This window comes from Chelon labrosus (genome assembly GCF_963514085.1).
Source record: "Chelon labrosus genome assembly, chromosome: 4".
Lineage (NCBI taxonomy): Eukaryota > Metazoa > Chordata > Actinopteri > Mugiliformes > Mugilidae > Chelon > Chelon labrosus.
Genome location: NC_140340.1, coordinates 31,307,640 through 31,327,030, shown reverse-complemented (window position 1 = coordinate 31,327,030; position 19,391 = coordinate 31,307,640). Strand labels below are relative to the sequence as shown.

At 41.6% G+C, this 19,391-nt stretch overlaps 1 protein-coding gene across 5 annotated transcripts in view; it reads left to right on the top strand.

The window, feature by feature from the left end:
* sox13 (SRY-box transcription factor 13) overlaps window positions 1-18,249 on the top strand; it is a 41,170-nt gene extending 22,921 nt beyond the window's left edge. Inside the window, exons 2-14 of one of the 5 annotated variants that reach the window (XM_084543203.1) lie at window positions 159-375; window positions 505-607; window positions 1,819-1,905; window positions 3,163-3,335; window positions 3,769-3,837; window positions 3,945-4,056; window positions 6,063-6,139; window positions 6,657-6,822; window positions 8,311-8,441; window positions 10,011-10,107; window positions 10,569-10,739; window positions 12,316-12,532; window positions 14,201-18,249. In XM_084543203.1, the coding sequence (XP_084399329.1) occupies window positions 160-375; window positions 505-607; window positions 1,819-1,905; window positions 3,163-3,335; window positions 3,769-3,837; window positions 3,945-4,056; window positions 6,063-6,139; window positions 6,657-6,822; window positions 8,311-8,441; window positions 10,011-10,107; window positions 10,569-10,739; window positions 12,316-12,532; window positions 14,201-14,546 (1,965 nt within the window). In that variant the 5' untranslated portion in view covers window position 159 and the 3' untranslated portion in view covers window positions 14,547-18,249. Of the gene's footprint in view, window positions 1-158; window positions 376-504; window positions 608-1,818; window positions 1,906-3,162; window positions 3,336-3,768; window positions 3,838-3,941; window positions 4,057-6,062; window positions 6,140-6,656; window positions 6,823-8,310; window positions 8,442-10,010; window positions 10,108-10,568; window positions 10,740-12,315; window positions 12,762-14,200 lie in introns of those variants that run through there. The other 4 variants (XM_084543204.1, XM_084543202.1, XM_084543205.1 and 1 more) reach the window with 4 other exon arrangements.
* The last annotated feature ends 1,142 nt before the right edge of the window (window positions 18,250-19,391 follow it).

The following is a 19,391-nucleotide window of genomic DNA, read 5'->3' as shown; positions in this document are numbered from 1 at the left end:
TTTATTTGTCGATCCCTGATTCTTGGTGGTATTTCTTCACTTTGCTGAAACAATATCAACTCTAAATTCAAGAATAGGCTTATTAACATGTCAAGTGCCCAACCCTCACCACACCCAAATGACACCTAGTATTGTGTGTTGTGTTTGTCTTTCAACAGAATGGTTGAGCCCAGCCCTCCAGCGCTGCACCTCCTCACCAGCGGAGACGTGAGCATGGCGGGCGTTGGTATCAAAGTAGAACAGGAGGAGTTCGGCGGAGGGGGTGGAGTCAGTACCAATAATGAGCATCCTAAGACACCTCCTTCACGCGATTGGTCAGGAAATCAGCTGCTCGAGGCCCGCCAACTGACCCCACCGTTGTCTCGTTCCCCATCGGTAAGGATTATCAGGAACGCCCTGACTAGACATTTTAGAACATGTGGGATGTGTCACAGATAAGTATGTCAGAGTGGAAAGTGTGCTTTTGCTTATCCAAGTCTAATGTTTTTTCTTGTGCACTGACAGGAGGGTTCTCCAGGTAAGGAGCTCCCTCACAGACGGAGCCCCATGGGACTGAAGGAGGCTAGGATGCATGATCGTCCAGAAGGGCCATCCAACTTCAAGGAAGGTCTGTCTAAACTCTCACCCACTTTCTCCACAGACATCAGAGCTAGATCCAGTCATACATAAGTTAAAGACGTAGTTTCTTTATTTACAAGCATGGCTGTTCGGACTAAGGACCCCATTTTATTAAGCCTAACCTGCCACACTGATAACCGTTAACCTGTTTTGAATATTTTAATACAGTATTGAAAACCCAATTTTCCCCTTTCCCCCGATTTTGGTATAACAGTGAAATATCTGACGACTATGAAATGGCTGTGAAATTTACTGTAGGTATAATCACAGCACTTTTTCACAATTCATGACTGCCATACACTATTTTCGTTAACATATGGTCATAGCGGCGCACTTTTTCAGAGACTGAGTGAGTATTAAAGATGTTTGCATCAAGAATAAAAAACCAAAGGCAGCGGGTCAAGTTTCATGTTTCCACACAGGGTATGAATTGGTTGTGAACGTTGAATAGTTGCAATTCTGTTTAGCAGCCGACTGTATTCAAAGTCCATCAAAACTGCAGTGGCTGCACATAATGGTAATAATTAAGGACAGGTCATTTTGACATCAGTCTAAGAGATGTCAAAATGACAGATCAGTTGTATTGGGATCTGCACTTAATTCACCTCAACAAGTTCTCTCCATTTGCCTCAGTATTTATTGGATATAAAGTAGTTGTGTCAGTGCACCTCCACAGCTTCTTTCCTTTCCTTATGCGTTTAAGTGCACTTCATTCAGAAATTAACAATGCCTTCTGCTGAAAATCGATGTGCAGAGTGACAGTTTGTCTAGCAGAGCGAGGGTGTTTTGTATTGGTTCAGGGGGGTCGGGGCTGGGTTTTTTATTCAACTGATTTTGTTCTGTCCTTCGCATGTGGAGTGAAAGGCTTCTCTCCATGCCTCTCCTTGCCCTCAAGTCTTTCACCAGCCCGCACTCCTCGCCTTAAAATTTTCTCATATTCGCTCCACTAGCTGACCTTGGATTGTTCTCTGTCCAAATATTGATCCACTCAAACACTCAAAACTTTTCCCTGATGCACAAACATCCTCTGCCCTTCGACACCTCCAATGTCTTCTTCAATCAGCACCATTAGAAAGGCAGAAGAGAGGCTCAGAAAGTAGTCTGGTGTCAGATGCATTTTATTTGACAGAATATATTTTTCACGCCATCTCCTGCTGCCCGGTGCCGTTCTGCTGAGTACCTGTTGTGTCCTGTTAACAGTAATGCCTACCATTGAGAAGCTTCTGAATGCTGACTGGAAGGAGAAACTTCTAGATAAAAGTGCAGCGGGGGCAGGACAACTGAAAGGTCAGCTTTCAGACACTACCATAAACTTTGCACCACTTATGCACCATTTATTAACCATTACCTTGTACACATATTGTTATTTTTTTTTCTTACCATTTGTTTTATTAAGGAGAAAATTTTATATAACCCATACATACATGTTTCACAATCATGACCTGGTTGCGTGCACTAGTTCAGTACATCCCTAGCTGGACAACTGTGCGGTAAAATTCACTGGTTTCATCTTTTGTTACTTCTAAAATCTGGACTACTTAGTAATAAACAAAAAGGCATATCTGGAAGACAAGGAGAAGGAGGAAGACTTGTTTAGTCAAACTACAGCACAGTCTTTTTTGTCTGTGTCTCTGTCTCACTGGTGTTAGTGGACACAGAAGGTATGCGTGCTTTAGTGGTAGTCTGTGTGTCTCAGTTTTCTGTCATTTGGCCTTCTTTAGCATTTTCCTGAAGATTTGGCGACTAATCTATAATAGTTTTAACAACATTATCTAACATTTCTCGTGTGAACACACTGATATCAGCTTCCTGCTACTGCAGAGCATCCTTCTTGCAAAGATTTATGTTGTGTAACGATTTTTAATGGGGAAATGAGTAAAAATAATGTTAATGTAATGCATCTCGGGGGAAAAAGCAAAGTTTCCCTTTTTTCTCATAAAAACAAAGGCATCATTTCTTACAGCAAGAAATTTCGCTGCAAAAAACAGATGTTTCCCATAAAGCCAAGAGAAGTCTCTTATTATAATGTGACAAGTTTCTTGTAAAAATAAGATGTGTGTAACAGCAAGAAAAGTTTCTCCTCAGGAAATGAGAAGATATCTTCTAAAAAAAAAAAAAATAGAAACCAGAAGAAAATAGACTGGTGAGTAAAAAGATCTGCTACAGCAAAGATCTGTCAGCCCAGTCAAATCATTTCAGTGCACTTTATGTGGTGATGGACAAAATAATAAATTTCTTAAGTGATGTTGACATAAATGTCATCTGGAGTTGAACTTGTTTACAACTAAATGGGTCTGATTGGTTGTAGGACTATTCAGTTGCGTACAGAATTTTTTTTTCTTCTGTATCAGTTGAAATACGCCCCGTAATGAAATCCAAATGGAGTTTTACCACATTCACCTTTTAAGTCTGGCTACACAAGTCTAAGCCTTTACATTAGAAGCTTACAAATTAGTAAATTAACACGGGTTAGTTTGACATAAAATACATACAGTGTATGTTCTCAAGCAGTTTTCAGAGAAATATGGTCCTCTGACGTTCCAGGTACCCAGGAGTCTCTGGCAGAGAAGGAGCTCCAGTTGTTGATGATGATCAACCAGCTGAGCGGTCTGAGGGAGCAGCTCCTGGGAGCCCACTCTGAGCAGAGAAACATGGCCGCCCTGCTGCTGGAGAAACAGCAGCAGCAGATGGAGCTGGCTCGACAACAACAGGAGCAGGTACCACTCTGAATCTATGCAACTGCCATCTTCCAGCAGAACATGCAAACGTCTCAACGCCTCTAAACAAATTTCTGCGTCTGTACTGTCTATTATCTTGATGAAAATAGACGTATAATGGGCCGTTATGAAACGGTCTGAAATCTTGTCTTTGCATTGGTGTTTCGATTGCGTAAGAAGATCAGGTAAATTAGATGGATGAAAACTGAAAGCGATCTTTGTTTGAGATGTAATTTTTGCTTAGGAAACACCACAGTATGCCTTTGTAAATCCAGTGCTGCTTGACCGTGTGATGTTTGTTTGAATGGATACGTGAATGACAGTCCACTAGAGCTTACTTGCACTCTGGAGACTAAAAAATTGAACTAAAGATTTTACTGCATTCATGGATAGTTGTTCTAGTAGCAACTAATGAGCAAGTGTTGTGTCTTAGATTGCCAAGCAGCAGCAGCAGCTGATCCAACAACAGCACAAGATCAACCTGCTTCAGCAGCAGATCCAGGTCAGCTCCTCTCAAGACCTTTCACTCTAGCTCAGCAAATGAGTGTTTCAACCAAGTAAAACTACAACTCTTGGGTAAACCATATCTGTCCTGCTTTGTCCCAGCAGGTGAACATGCCCTACGTGATGATTCCGGCTTTCCACCCCAACACCCAGCCCCTCTCGGTCACCTCTGACCCACAGATGACCTTGCCCCTGCAACCGATTCCCTGCAAGCCGAGTGAGTCATCAAGTGCAAAGGTTTAGGTTGGAAAAATGACTGCCGTTAAACCGTGTGGCTCAGTAAGTAGAGCGGGTTGTCCACGAACCAGAGGGTTTGATCCCCGAAATGTGCCACATGCCGAAGTGTCCTTGAGTAAGACACTGAACCCCCAGTTGCTCCCAGTGTGCGACACTGGTGTGTGCACTTGTGTGAGCGAATGGGTAAATGCTTTGAGTACCAATAGGTAGAAAAGCGCTAAATAAAAACAAGGCTATTTACCATTTATCAAAAAAAAATTGATATTTTGGCTCTAGAAAGCCATCATAGCCAAAAATCATTTTAGTTTTCAAGGCATAGTGCAGAAGGAAACCAATGGGCACAGTAATGATTGGCATACTGTTTAGTCCATCTTTAATAGTCGCTGGGATCTCTTAATAATCCTCCAAGCTTTCTCTACACCAGACATTTAGGGATGGGCTCACTGGGTTTTGTCAGTTCATTTAAAGTTATTCATATGCACTCTGTTGCGAAAGAAGGATGAGCACTCAACTTACCAAACAATCACGTGAGCTTTGGAGGCTAGAAACTTAGTGAAAAGCTATTGCCACGAGTTGCAGTCCGTGAGTGTTTTTGAAGAAAAGCTTAAGCATATTTATGCGCTTCAACTCGCGTCCTTTTTCATAGAAAATCGAAAGACTTCAGCTGAACAGTGTAGCTGATAATACCTTTCCCACATGTATGCTTGTACAGTTAGCAGGCTACAGAGGGCACGGCTGAGAAAGCCACAGCTTTGTCAGATTTGCTTTCACGAGTCTTCATATCTGTACTCGTGGGCGACCTTGTCTTCTCTTTCTGAACTTAAAGACACAAGGCCGGACATTTTAACATTGCAGGCAGAGTTTCAGAATAGCCATTCATTTGCTTTTCTCTCTTTCAGAGTGTGAGTGCCTCTGAATGTTTTGACACATGAATGTAAAAAATGTAGAAAGATTGCTGCATTGTGTGGAGGAGGTCACTTGCAGACAGAAAGTTCTTTGTAGCTATACTGTGTATCTCTCATTTGAATGATTCTCTGTGCCGTTTCCTTTCATTTCGATGGTGTCTTCTATTTGTTTGCACGTTTGCATATAACTACACTATCAAATGGACATTGTGTTTTGTGGACTTACCCTTCAAGTCCCAGCGGACTCTGTTTTTACCACGCTGTTGAAATACATTCTCTATTCAGAATAATCCCATCACTCTTTTAATAAAGGTTGAACATGAAATTTCACACACCCGAGACAATCTGCAATCTGCCATATCTAGAGTAAAGCACAGGAAGTTGCTGCAAACCACTTGGCTGATACGTCTCTGCTGTTGCCATGTTGCAGCTGGATTCTGACCAGTTAATGACTGTTGTGCTTAACCATTTTTCTAATCAGTAATATGAAAGTAAGATGCTGAAATTTTTTAATCAGCTATGTTTGTATGTCACTGTGTTAAGTAATCCTAAATATGAAGTATATGAAGTGGTGGTGTTCCAGGGTTATTACAGCAGAATGTCTCTGTTGTGACTGTGAGTGAAAATGTAAGTGCTAAAGTGACCTCATAGCTTTAGGTTGTCTCCGGGCTCCTAACCCCAACCACTGCACATGCACCTGATTAAAGTTCCTCCACATTAAATGGGTTTGAAACTACGAAATTCAGTGCCGCATTTGTATTGTTCTCTCTAGTATTAATATCTTTCTAGTAAAAATATTTCACTAGAAATTTAAATTAACTAAAAGATGACTTATTCATTTATGACGATACAGTGCAGTCATTTGGAGGTGTTGTCTGATTACCCGCAATAGACAATGGCTGTTTAAAAAGATGGGACAAAACCCTTGTGCCGTTATTCATACATTTAATTCCTGTAGAGCCACTCTCATGGCTCCAGCCATCAACATCGTGGCTGACTTGACCCAGCTTACTGTATGTTTGAATCTATGTAGTTAAATGTGGTTTGCAACCGGAGAAAAATGTTCTTTTACCCTTTACAGCTGTGGACTATCCCATGCAGCTGCTGCCAAACGCTCACCCCACCCCTGTCAAGAGGAGCAGTGGTTCCTTCCGACAGGTACAGTATCACTTCACTGTTTCCGTGCATTGTATGGCAGCAAGTTCTTTAGCTTTTAGCACTTGGTAGTGTATTATAGCAGCATGTTTGGTTACTGTGCAGTGTGTATATACTATGTGTTTGGTTTAAGGAATGTTAAGGAAAGTGAAGCCTTCCAGATTGAACAAATAATATCCTTTTCAGGTGTCTGGGAGGCTTTAGGAATACACCGCACCCACCGTTCAGAGGTTTAATGTGTGTGGTATAGGTGTGTGCTTGTGTATATTTATGTATTGTGAGTTGTAATTACACAGCAGGTTCTCAGGCAGGACTAGACGAACACAGCTTAGACAAATAAAAGGAAAGAGAGGATGAGGGTAACTTAAAGACAAAAGAGCGCTACAAAGGTGTGACAGATGTGCTCTGACATGCCGTATGTGGCGTGCGTAACCAGAAAACATGCACATCCTCGCCCGTTGTGGTTATGGTTGAATGTGTATAAATAGCTCCACCCCTGCCTGCTCATCTGTGTGTTTAGGAAGCCAGTCAGCCCTTGAACCTGACCTCCAAGCCAAAGGGGCTGGAGCTTGGGAAAACACCCAGTCCGCAGGCCATGGAGCTGGGATCGCTAGCGCTGCAAGGGACATACAGACCCAGAGATCTCCAGAGAGAGGTGCCCCACAGCCCATCACGATCAGCCCTGAGTGAGTTATGCATACAGTTACACTCCTCTGATAGACAGATAGCAGTGAATCATGGCCTTAGAGGTAAAAAACCTTGAGTTGTGCTGCTGGCATACTGTCAGCTACTTTACTTTTCTATGTAGTAGATCTTTATCTGATCATAAACAGTTGCAATTAAAATGATTCAGCCTCCACTTCAAATTAGGTTTATTGGCAAAATGTACAAACTAGCAGCTGTTTGCAATAAACAAATCAAACAAGAACAATTTAAATAGCTTAGCACAACTAATAGTACAAGTGGTTTCTCCAAATTCAACACAAAATGCCACTTTTAATGACTACTGCGGTCTCAACCCCGTCATGACAAGCGTCTTTAGTACTTAGTAGAGCACCCTGTTGCTGTTATGACCTGCTGCAAACGTGATGCACAGCCCGACACCAAGTCTTGCTGCATGCCTTTTGCAGTCAGTCGAGGGTTTTTGACCACCTGCATCCTCAGGACTCTGGTGACAGCCACTGATAGTATACTTTTTTCTGCCAGATTGTGTAGCCACTGTTCCTTTAACTTTAAACTTGCAAACTATGCTTCCAACTGTATCACAAGGAACACTCAGTGCCTTTGCTAGCTTTTTGTGTCCTTTTCCATGTTTGTGCAAAGCAATGATCCCTTCTCTGACCTTTTTGGACAATTCTCTCGACTTACCACCATGTTTCTAACAAATGTCACCATCAATCCAAATCTTAGAGGTGTTCTATCTCAAGCACATCTGATGCAACTAATAAAGCCCTTGATTAGTTGTATCAGGTGTGCTTGAGACCATACCTGATTTGCCTTCAAAGCTCACGTGATTTGCTGAAGTGTGCTCTTATGAGGAATTCTATTCGGGGAGTTGAATAAGTTTGAGACTGCAGTAGTCATTAAAAGTGGCATTTTGTGTTGAATTTGGAGAAACCACTTGTACTATTAGTTGTGCTAAGCGATTTAAATTGTTCTTGTTTGATTTGTTTATTGCAAGCAGCTGCTTGTTTGTACATTTTGCCAATTAACCTAATTTGCAATCGTGGTTGAATCATTTTGATTGCAACTGTATCATTTATCTGAACATTCAAACACACAAATATTTTCACACCGTCATGATCACCTGAATAAACTGTAGAAAAACTGATCAGCATCGTTCAGGAAAAACCAACTCTGTACACGTTTGCACCTTGTCCTTGTTTATTAGCCTCCCAGCCCATAGTAGATCTTTGGGTTTATAGGAAGAGTTGTTTCTTTTCCCGCATCAACTCCCAAGTCCACCTTTCTACTTGATTGAATAAAAGTTTTCTTGAGATAACAAGACAAATTGTCCAAATTGTCTCAAAATAACAAAAATAACAAGCCGAGAACTGCAAGCAAGCCGTTCTTGGCTGCTATGGATAGGCCTATACATATATAAATGTCTAATCTTTAATTTGTTCCTCATGTTTTTTGCTCTTCTCCTCCTTGTGCTGTATTTTAATCTTGAGGTTTCCTAGGAGATGGCGACGTGGTCACCCAGGCCATCCACGATGCTCAGCAGCTCTTGAGGAGTCACAGCGGTGGAGGTCGAGAGAGGGAGAGGGACAGGGACAGGGATAGAGACGGCAGTGGAAAGATGGTGAGCTAATGTTGAACCTCCCTACCCCTGTCAGACATGGACCTCGTTATTGAAATATCATGGTGTTTTTACATGAGCCATTAGGTTAGGTTTAACTTTTGACCTTTAATAACACTTCAAAATGACTCAAGACTTAGTGGGATGCCTTATAGGCTACATGCTAACTAGCATATAACAGCAGCGCAAAATAAAACAAAAATGAACTTACTTATCAGTATCGGTCATTCCCTCGTACCTCTGTTGTATGTTTCTTTTCAGTTTAATACCAAGGAGACTGGGGGCAGCAGAAACAAGCTAGCAAACAGTCACTTAGTTTCACGTCCAGCTGTTACAGAGCACCATTACCATGCATCTGGCATTGTATTTGTGTCTATCTGAGAAGTCAAAAATCTGCTCTCTTCTAGCTGTGCTTTGGTTCCTACAAACTCTGTATCGTTGTTTTAGCTGCTAAATGCTCCACGGTGTTAATCCGCTAGTTGCTAACTTTACCGAGTGGGTATTGTATAGTAAATTAGAGTTTTTATTAACAATTTGATGTTGCGTGACATTGTGGTCCAAATGAGGGGTCAGAGTATGGTTTAGAGTTACAAGGAGTCATGCTTCTCCTCTGGATTTAACCAATGGATGAATATCCCAGCTGTGTTGTACTCGCATACAGAAGCACATAGTTATAGCTCAGTAAACTCTGTTAAGTAAACAGTAAACTGTTGTTATCCTGCAGCAATGTGCTGCATTGGGAAAAGTGCAACACGTTTAAAGTGATATTAAATGTTTCAAAACTTCGTATTTTGTTCAGAATGTCGATTGCTGGGGGAAAAAAACCCTCCTGGCTGTTATTTTCTGCTTTGGTTCTTGTAAAATGGTCTTCTATTCTGGTCTTGGTTTTCATTCTTTGAGGTGGCTGAAGCTTTGGTCTTAGCCTCGTCCTGAGCAACAGCTGTTGCAGCCTCACAATACCACAAAGGCCTCAGTGTGGCATTGACTGAGCCACCTGCCCTCTTCTCTTTGTCCACAGTAATACTGTACTCTGTGGCTCTCCTCCTCCTCCTCCTCCTCCTCCTCCTCCTCTCCTCCATTATACTGCTCCATCTCGCCTTTGCTGCTGCGTTAACACCAGTATAGTTGACTGACCTATTTTGGTATCACACTTCACTCCACTGCATGGGGATAAATAACGTTTTATAGCTTGGGAATGGGTGATAGATATTACACTGACGGGATGGTAGTTTTGCAAATTCTCCAGTTGTTACATTCCCACCTCTGCCTCCTCTCCTTCACCTTTCCTCCCTCAAACAATAAACACCATTTTCCCCCCTCATAGCGTCGTAATATCCTATCTTTGCATTTACAGCTCTACATTTAAACAGCAGCTGATATGGCGAGCTTGCCATGTCTTTACCTTAAATAGAACTCTGTGTAACACGTGTGCCTTGAACACACCCCTTGAGCATTGAGTCATTCTTTTTTACTGCAGTCCAAATTCAAATTGTCTCTTTGTGCTGAAGGAATATTTGTTTGACTTTACTGCATGTCTGACTTCATCTATCTTTGTCTTTTTTATGTCTGCAGGAGTATAAAGCTTCTCCCCGCAGCGAGAGAATTTCACACTGTGAAGACAGGCACGGCCTTCCGTCCACTGAGGACCACCTCAGCAGTGACTCTGAGAGTAGGTGTCCCCGTTTAATACTTTATAATACTAACCGGCACAACTGTCCATATTATTTTCCTTATTTTTCCTCATACATTCTTTATTACTGCGCTTCACAATATCACGTTGACATTTAAATATCAAAAAAGTAACCACCACCATCCGATTGTAATACACTCTCTTCATGAAGTGTTGTAGCTTTAATGAGAAACACAACAAACGTTTCTGATAAAAACTTCAAAATGGAAAATGCGGGTGGAGAAAATGAATCGTAATTGTGTTTAAGAACGGATGTTTGGGGGTGATGAAAAGTTTTCCTTCAACCACTAAAGATTATCAAGAGATATTTACCAATTTTGAAGTTGTAGGAGGAAAAGTTAATATCAAGAAGTGAACCACTCCCAGGAAGGAGCAAGTGGAGATATCCTGAAGAATGACTAACATATTCCTAACTCAGCCAGTAACCTTGTTTTCTTTAGGTGCCCTGCCCGCCTCGGTCCAAGGCAGCTACGCAGAGGCCCGGCCTCCTGCCTCCTCAGGCCACATCAAGAGACCCATGAACGCCTTCATGGTGTGGGCTAAGGATGAGCGCAGGAGAATCCTGCAGGCCTTCCCTGACATGCACAACTCCTCCATCAGCAAGATCTTGGGTAAGCCCAGCACTGGGTAGGGGTTGGTTTCACTTGACGTCTCTATTCTGAGACGCTGCCTGGCACATGTGGGGGCATGAACAGCCACCTGCTTCCCCAGCAGCACACACATACTGGCCTGAATCCCTTTCCCTTGACCCAACATTTGCATTTCTTTGTGTTGTGAAGAGCTTGTTTGGTTATGTAGGACCCTCCTTCACACAGGAACACACAGGATGTTCATACTAAAGCTATTATTGGACTTTTTTGCAGTGAGGAATTTTACAGTGCAGGCTTGAAATCAAGTTCTAAGATATATTTTAAAATTTACTCCACACTTTTTTTTAAGATATAAGGGTTTGCTCATTGCGCAGACTAGCTAGTCAAAATTTGTAGTGGAGAAACTTATATACCCTAAATTTAATTATTTATTTTTTTTGACCAAGCTAGCTTGGCAAAGGTAAGTTTGATGGTTTTTCAACAAACAACAACAAAAAAAAACATTACAAGGTGTCATAATAAATGACACCTCTTGGTACTCAGAGCGCTTTTGCAGTCATACATCTACCCATTCGCTCACATACCAGTTCTAAGCTCCAACACTGGGCGGGGGTTTAGTGTCAAGCTCAAGGACACTTGGGCACGTTCCAGGGATTGAACCGCTAACCCTTCGGTTCATGGACAACTTGCTACTGAGCCACAGCCGCCCGAGGAAAATGAAAAGGGAAACTAGCAACATGAAGGGGTGTGTGTTATCATCCTGTAACTGACACTTGTGGCTGCTGTTCTGCAGACGTTTCATTTTTCTTCTCTGTTTAAGTGTGACATTGATGGTTTTGACTGATATTTTTGTGACATTCAGTCCAGTAAAATTTCTCATGAACTCAGGTTAGTTTGTTTTGCGGTACTAGATTTTGGCCTCTTATTTCTTTAATTAAAAGGATAAAATTAGAGTCGATGTAATTGGGGTTGTACCAATTGTGCATCTTTTACCCATGAAAGTCAATATTCTGGAGGCCCAGATGGAAAGATGCTAGATGCATGAAGTTAGTTTTTGTGTCAAAAATAAGGAGCCATAGCTTGATTTTCTGAGTGAAAGATCAAGTTTCAGAGGATATAAAAATTGATTATAACATACTTAAATCTTCTAAAAGAGTTGTAGCCCGTAGTGTAATTGACTGAATCCACAGCAACTGACATTTCCTGTAAAATGCTTTTTTTTTTTCATGAAAAATTGTATACAGTATTTCACACTGTTTCAAATGACTTTTATCTTTTTCTCATAATTACTCCCGAGATCTTTCATTACATCTCATAATTACGAGGACTGGATGTATGATGATTATTATTGCTTTAATAATGGAAAAAGAGGGAGAAGACAACTCTTTTGTAAACGGTGTCTAAGCATATTGTCATATGGACGCCAATAATAATACTCAGCTTTTATTGAAGAGGAAAAAAAAGGTTTAACTAAAAGAGTCAATGAGCAACATAGACTAACATAGGCTTTGTACGAGAGCATGCCTGAGTGTTCTGTTGCCAGAGATGTTCTGTGAATGAGCTCACCTCCTTTGTGCTAATGTGTCTTTGTCTCTAGGCTCCAGGTGGAAGGGCATGTCCAACCAGGAGAAGCAGCCATACTATGAAGAGCAGGCAAGGCTGAGCAGGCAGCACCTGGAGCGCTACCCCGACTACAAATACAAACCTCGGCCCAAGCGCACCTGCATTGTCGAGGGAAGAAGACTGAGGGTCGGCGAGTACAAGGCCATGATGAAGAGCCGCCGGCAGGAGCAGAGAGCGACCTACACACACAGGTAGAAACCACAGAGGCCAGCATGCTTTGCAAAACTTTGAGGTATAAGGTATAACGTGAGAGAATTTGTCCCTGGCACACAACACCACACAACAAGAGCATTCACTCCAATGATGAGTTTGCGCAGTACATCCACACACTGCAGACAATGCGCTCAACTCTCAAAGCTCCTTTTTTTATTCTTGAAGACACAAACAAAAGTGAAGTATGGAAAACGCAGCTGGGCTGTTTTTCAGTCTGTCCTTGACAATGAATAGACTCCCTCCCCATTGGTCCCGCTAACTCCTCCAACTAGTTAAGCTGAGGAGTTGGAGGATGGAACTGTTTACAGTGGTTGTTTTTGAGTTGTTTTGTGTTTCCCTCTTGCTTTTCTTCGCCCCATCACATCTATTCTCTTTTAAACTCTTTTTAAGGATAAAACATCAATATCAGACTGTCAAACTGGACGAAAAAATCAATTCCTATGACTAAAAACTAATCTTGAAGGAAGTTAAAAGAACATTTTAAGACCAGTCTTATGTCTGGTACGTTGAAGGTTCAACCTGATGTGTTTGTGTTTGAACTGGCATGATTAACTCATCAGTATCTACAGACGAGTAAAGACATTGTGATGTTGTTTAATATGCTGCTGGTCCGTCACGTGCTCCCAGAGAGCTCCGAGCCACTGAGGCATGGACGCTTCAAGACTTGTGAATGGGGTATCTGGCACCAGAGCATTAGCAGAAGATCCTTTCAGTCCTGGCTGATTTGGTTGACACCGGTAGTTACTGATGAAAACAGCCAATTTAGTTTACCAATACCAGAGAGCACAACTATCTATTCCTGTTTTAATGAAGAAGTCCCTCAAGCAATATTATTATTTTGTGCTGCACATGGCATGAGTCTGTGAACGGCATATTACTGTGGAAAGAGTTGGTTACCTCACTGGAAGTGAAGTATGCGGTATGCGGTACTATAATCATCACAAAAAAGGCTTTGTCACCTCATGCCACATTTATTTAAATGTAAATGTAATAGTTCATTCCTGTAGATTGAGAAGTGGTAAAATGAAGTCCAAATTTTTAATTAATCTGTAAATAATAATCTCTTATATTTTGTGACATATAAGAGATGTCCAGCATGTTTTGTTCCTTTTCAGCAATTAATTGATCATGGATTGCTAACACAGCTGACTCTCATCTCTACAGCAATCAGTTTCTGCAGTTTTAGTTCATATCTGTTTCTGAGTAATCCTAGCCTGGGGTAATCCTAACCAGAACAACTCTGGCCCGCACATTTTTTTGTGGGCAGGAGTTGCTCAGTTGGGAGCTGATTATGCTGCTGGACAGAAGAGTAAAAGCAGCATACTTATACACGTCATCTGAGTGCCGTAGAGTTGAATTTGTTTACAGCTTAAATAGCTCTGATTGGTTTAGGACTATCCAGTTGCGTGCTGAGGTGTTTTTTCCTCTGTACTGGCTGAAAACAGCCCTTAATGAAATCCAAATGACGTGTTAAAAGACTCGTATTCTGATAAGAACAGTAATTATGTTTTGTTTGCCATGTTGGCATGGTTGATAGGTCTAAATAAAGTGAACCTTGGAAGGATTTTAAAAGTTGAGCTTGAATCTCATCACCTCTCATCAACTGCTACAGTCTCAATGTCCATGTCTCACTCCTGTCTTTTCAGTCAAACGGACCCCCAGCAGATCCATTACTCCCACGCGGACAGTCAGTACCCAGGCGGTGGTGGCACCGTCTCAGTTGCGGCTATGCCCTTTCACCCCGCGCTACTGGAGCATTACCTGCCGCAAGTCCAGCCTGCCCCACGCAGAGCCGAGGGCCAAACCACACCCACCTCTTTGCCCAGGGACCGAGAGAGGGAGCGAGAGAGGGAGCGCGAGAGGGACCGTGAGAGGGACCGAGAGAGGGAGCGAGAGAGGGAACGAGAGAGGGAACGACCCCCGTACAGTGAAGGAGAGGAGAGCGACGGGGGGGAGAGGAGTGAGGGGGAACTGGTGCTCCTGACAGACTGAAGAAGGGTGGATTTGTGAGGGAGAAACTCAATAAAAGATGAGGAATTGGGGGAGAGGTGAGGTTAGCAGAGGTGAAAGAGGGCTCTGTTTAATGGCAGTCGGAGTGGAAGGAGGATAAACAGGACAGATTGAATGAATTAAAAAAAGAAAACATCATACTTAATACCCCCCTCACACACACACACACACACACACACACACACACAGGCAGCCTTTCATTATTTCCCTTTACATATATCATGTCATCACCTCCTTTGTGGTGGAACCCTGGTTATTATATGGAAGGTTTAGCATTTAATCTGTCTTGCTTCTTGTTTTCTCCCTATGTTGACTTTGGCTAACAGTCACTGGAGGAAAAACTCTAAAAGAAGTTCAACAGAATACCTGTTTTCACCTGTTACTCAGCTGATTAACTGAGCTAAGCACCTGAGGCCTGTGTATCTCTATTATTATAGCAGTACTGCCCCCTGCTGGTAAAGCCTACTTATTATAGCACCCAGAGAGACAAATCTTACTGAATGCTTGTTGCAGAATATTCTGTTCAGATTGTCCAGGCAGCAGCTACCTAGAAGACATGTAACATCAAAGGTAGACATTTAAGAATATATTTAAGCAATCTTGGTGTTTCTCTGTCTTATTGGCATCTGGGCGTGTAACGAGGCTGATTACTTACCCATTTTAAACAACTCATGTCCCAGGATCTCTACAACAGAGAGGAAGAGTGCAAAGTTAACATGAGCAAAATAGCCACATTTAGTGGGAATTATTCCACCACGGACGCCAGTTCATGGTTCTTGTATTCGTGCGGCCTGGAAGCCAGACCAACTTTCTGTGCTGGGATCTGATTATGCTCTGGCAAAGATTTGCTGGACCAGTCAGATCCGTTAGGCTTCATGTGGTGATGGACTGAAGAGTAACAGCAGCATAGTCGTACGTGTCATCTAAGCGCCATGGAGCTAAAACAAAATGGCTCTGATTGTTTGTGCAATTGTGTGCAGAGGTATTTTTTTTCTCCGTGTCGGTTGGAACACGCCCCATGATGAAATCCCAGTGACGTGTTACCAGACTCATATTCTGATGAGTGCTGAGACTCATGCCAGTATTTGTGTGTCTGATGATGAATTTCGCTGTCTGCCCATGTCTGGACTGCGTATGTGTCAGAAAAGCAAAGTAGACTCTTGGTTATTTTGCAGTGTAGTATATCATAATGTTTGTACTGTTTTGCACACCCCGGGATCTCTATTCTTGCTGTGCAGATGCATATACAGTTTCTTTTCTGTTGTCTTGCTGAGATGTGCAAATGTGTTGACAGCCAAATTGATTACAGTGGAAGCGTGTCTCAGATTTGAGTGTGACTCTGCCCATCGACATAGATTCAGGAACCATGAACTGGCCTTCAGGGAGAAGATCACGACATACGATGAGATGAATCATGTGACTTCAGTGTCCACTGAAGCGTCCCCTGAAGACAAAAACTAGCAGCTCTGGAAAACATCAGTTTAATAGTTTGTTTCCACCATGCTTTCTACATTTTTTTATACCACCCACTTTTTCTCCTGCAATGCTTTAATGGCACCACCATCTTTATTGCTCCATTAAATCGACTCCTGTTATTTCTATAACGCAGGTTTTCCTTTGCGGGTTTGGTCAGATCTAGTTTACAACATCATTGGGATTACCATTACACACTTTTGGGGCAATCTGAGCAGAACTGCAGATACTATTGAGAAGTTTTCTCAGGCTGGGTAGTAAACTGACCAATGCGCCATACTAATATATTAGATTAAATTAGAATCACACTGTGGCTGCATTCAGGGACAGTGTTCACTTTAAGCTAATAAAAAATCATGTTAATTAAAACAACTTTAAAGAGGATCATTTTAGGGTGTACATCTTTAAGGGAGGTGTTGCTTCTCTGTCAGAGTGGCCCAGGCAATCAACAATCAAGCCCTCCTCTCCCTCGTCCTCCCTCATCACACGGCTCAGTCGAGCCATGCTGTACATGCTGTATTTGTGTGTCCATCAGTTCCCTCCCCACAGCAGGGTGGGTTGACCTCAGCCTTGCCTATTTTTTTAATACCTCTGTGTTTGGTTCTTCGAGTGTTTATTGATTGTCGTGTTGAGCACCTTCTATCTCTGTATCCAGACGTCTGCCGTGTTTTTTTTTCTTCTGAAATGCAGCTTCCCGCAACACTGCAGGAAATAACCACATACAACATGTTATTTTTGTTATTATTATTATTATTTTATTATTAATTTTGAAAAAATTCAGGTGAAGTTCCATCTATATAGGCTGAAGGATTGTCCTTTCATCATCTCTTAGGTTCCTGGTCCACAGTTATTTATCAGAGTGGCAAATTCTCTACAGATCTGAGTGACTGTGTCCAAAATCACTCACAATAATAATTCTAAGCAGTGTATATAATACTGACAGTGGAATTGTTGAGGTTAGTGTGTAGTGGGTACATTTACACACTCCAAATTTGGACATTCAAACAAAACAGCAGGGTAAATATAGTTCATGATGCAGTAACTAGGGAGAGATTTTGGACACAACCCTCACATCGGAGGGAGCTGTTTATCGGTAGGATGTATATAAACCACCCATCCTCCCCTTCTTGGGGTTGACACAAAAGCAGAGAAATCTTGATTGTTATATATAATAGCAAGTGGAAGGGATCTACTTTTGGGGGATGACTGCACCACAGGTCAGCTTAGTGATGACAATACGAGCAGCAACCTGTGATTTAGCTTGCTGAGTGATGCTAGGCTCATTAAGCACTTATTAGAAGAGGTTGTTTGGTATTGAGTCTGCAATCACCGATGGTTAGAGTACTAAATATACCACCAAGAGTGTTTTAAAGGCATGCAGGCTTGTTTTCAGGCTTGACATTAACACAACTCCGTGACTCGGAACACCAACATAGTGGTTTAATGTTATTTTGTTTTTCCTTGCCGAAAATGAGAAAATGTTCAATTGCAACGATAAAACGGCTCCCTGCAAACAATGCTAACGATGGCATACGCTGTCAATTGACTAGAGGTCCCTAAACTGATATATTAATTGATATTATTTACTAGTTAAATGTAGAGTTGTTGTAAATAAGTTAAATTTATAGTATTGTGTAAGAAATTCCTACAGTTTCAACTCAAGGAAAATGCCAGCCCTTTCCATTTGAAGTGAAGGTGGTTGTGGAGTATGGCCCTAAATCACCGTTACATTAAATAAATCAGTCCCAGAAATAAGCACCCTCCTTAATATGTTTGGCCACTGACACATCACTATTGGCCTGTGTAAATGTGACACTCTGTACTTGTTCTCACTCACTAGACTTGCTGACCAATAAGACAATTTAAACAAAAAGTTTGTGTGCCTAAAAAGACACTGCTGACAAATCACAGTGGCGGGAAAAGACCAATGTCAGACCTTGGGGGTTGGGGTCACATCCTAATGCTGTTTTTTTTGTGTGTGTGTGTGTGTGTGTGTACAGACATAAAAAATCAGAAAGATTGTTTATGAGATATTCTGAAGAGTCACCTGTTGCTACCCCTGCTGATGTAAATATAGAAAGAGACTTTATTTTGTTTATAAGAGCTTGTGTAATTTAAAGGTGTACATTTCTCTATGTTTTCAGAGTTTTGTGTTGTTGTTATTTTGTTTTCTCGTTTTTTGAAAGACAATAAATTGGTTGTGTTAATTGTGTTTGGTATGATTTTTTATTTCATTTCTTTATAATTACATTATATGTTACATGAGTCAGGGTCGTGCGTCTTTCACATAGACTATGCATAGACGCATTGTCCATACTTGCATACAGTGCATGTAAATATGGTTGACATGGCAACTTGTAGTCATGATGTCACATCCTGTTTTTATAGCATCAAATAACTAACTAAAACGAATCTTATGAAAAAAACTTGAACTTGTATCAGCATTATATTAACTTCCTGAAAGGAGAGAAACCATCCTTGAAAAAAAATATTTGACGTCTATTTTAGTGTTTTAGTCCCATCCATTACCATGGAGGGGGTGGAGCTTATGACCTATACTAAAGGCAGTCACCAGGGGGAACTTTACTTGCTTTGCCTTCACTTTTGAGGAGCTGTCCATCTATATTTACAGTCTACGGTCTCTCCCCACAAACCTTGTTCTGGTCAATGACTCTCTACATTATTGCAGCTCCCAAAACGAGGTTCTGACAGCTCTATTCAGCTCCCTGCAGGTGCAAACTGTGTACTTTAGGGTGAATTCAGCTATATTAGGATCGTTTTTGCATTGTGCTTGTTAGAATGGCCTGGTGGTGGGTGGATTAAGCATTTTCTCAGCCAATTACTCTTTCTTTACAGGATGGGCCTTCATTAACTATCAACTATCAAAAAAAGGGTACACACGTAGGCTAACCAAGATAAAATATACTCAACCAGAAATATTAATGTGGTATGTTATTAAGGGCGTAGAAAAATTGGCAAACCTCTACTTTAGTCTATAAATGTCGACTGGTCGCCCTCTGCTGGGCAGGACCACTGCAGCTTGTACTTTCGTAACTACTACAGCAGCTACAGTAACATGGAGGAAGTTGAATAAAGTGGGAGCTTGTGATAAGCAGATATTGCTAGGACAAGGAGCACAAACAGGACTCAGAACATTTGTTTGAGAATGAGGCTGGTGTTGTTGGTGGTGGTGTGTATTGCAGCTGTGGTGTTGCCCACAAGGAAAGAGAATACAAAACGCTCACTCTTTGCATTCTTTGTTCTTACTGTGAAATTTAATTTGAAGTAATATTACAAAGTGACATCCAAAAAATGGACTAGGCTTGTCTTATTGTTGTCTTTCTAATATAAGTG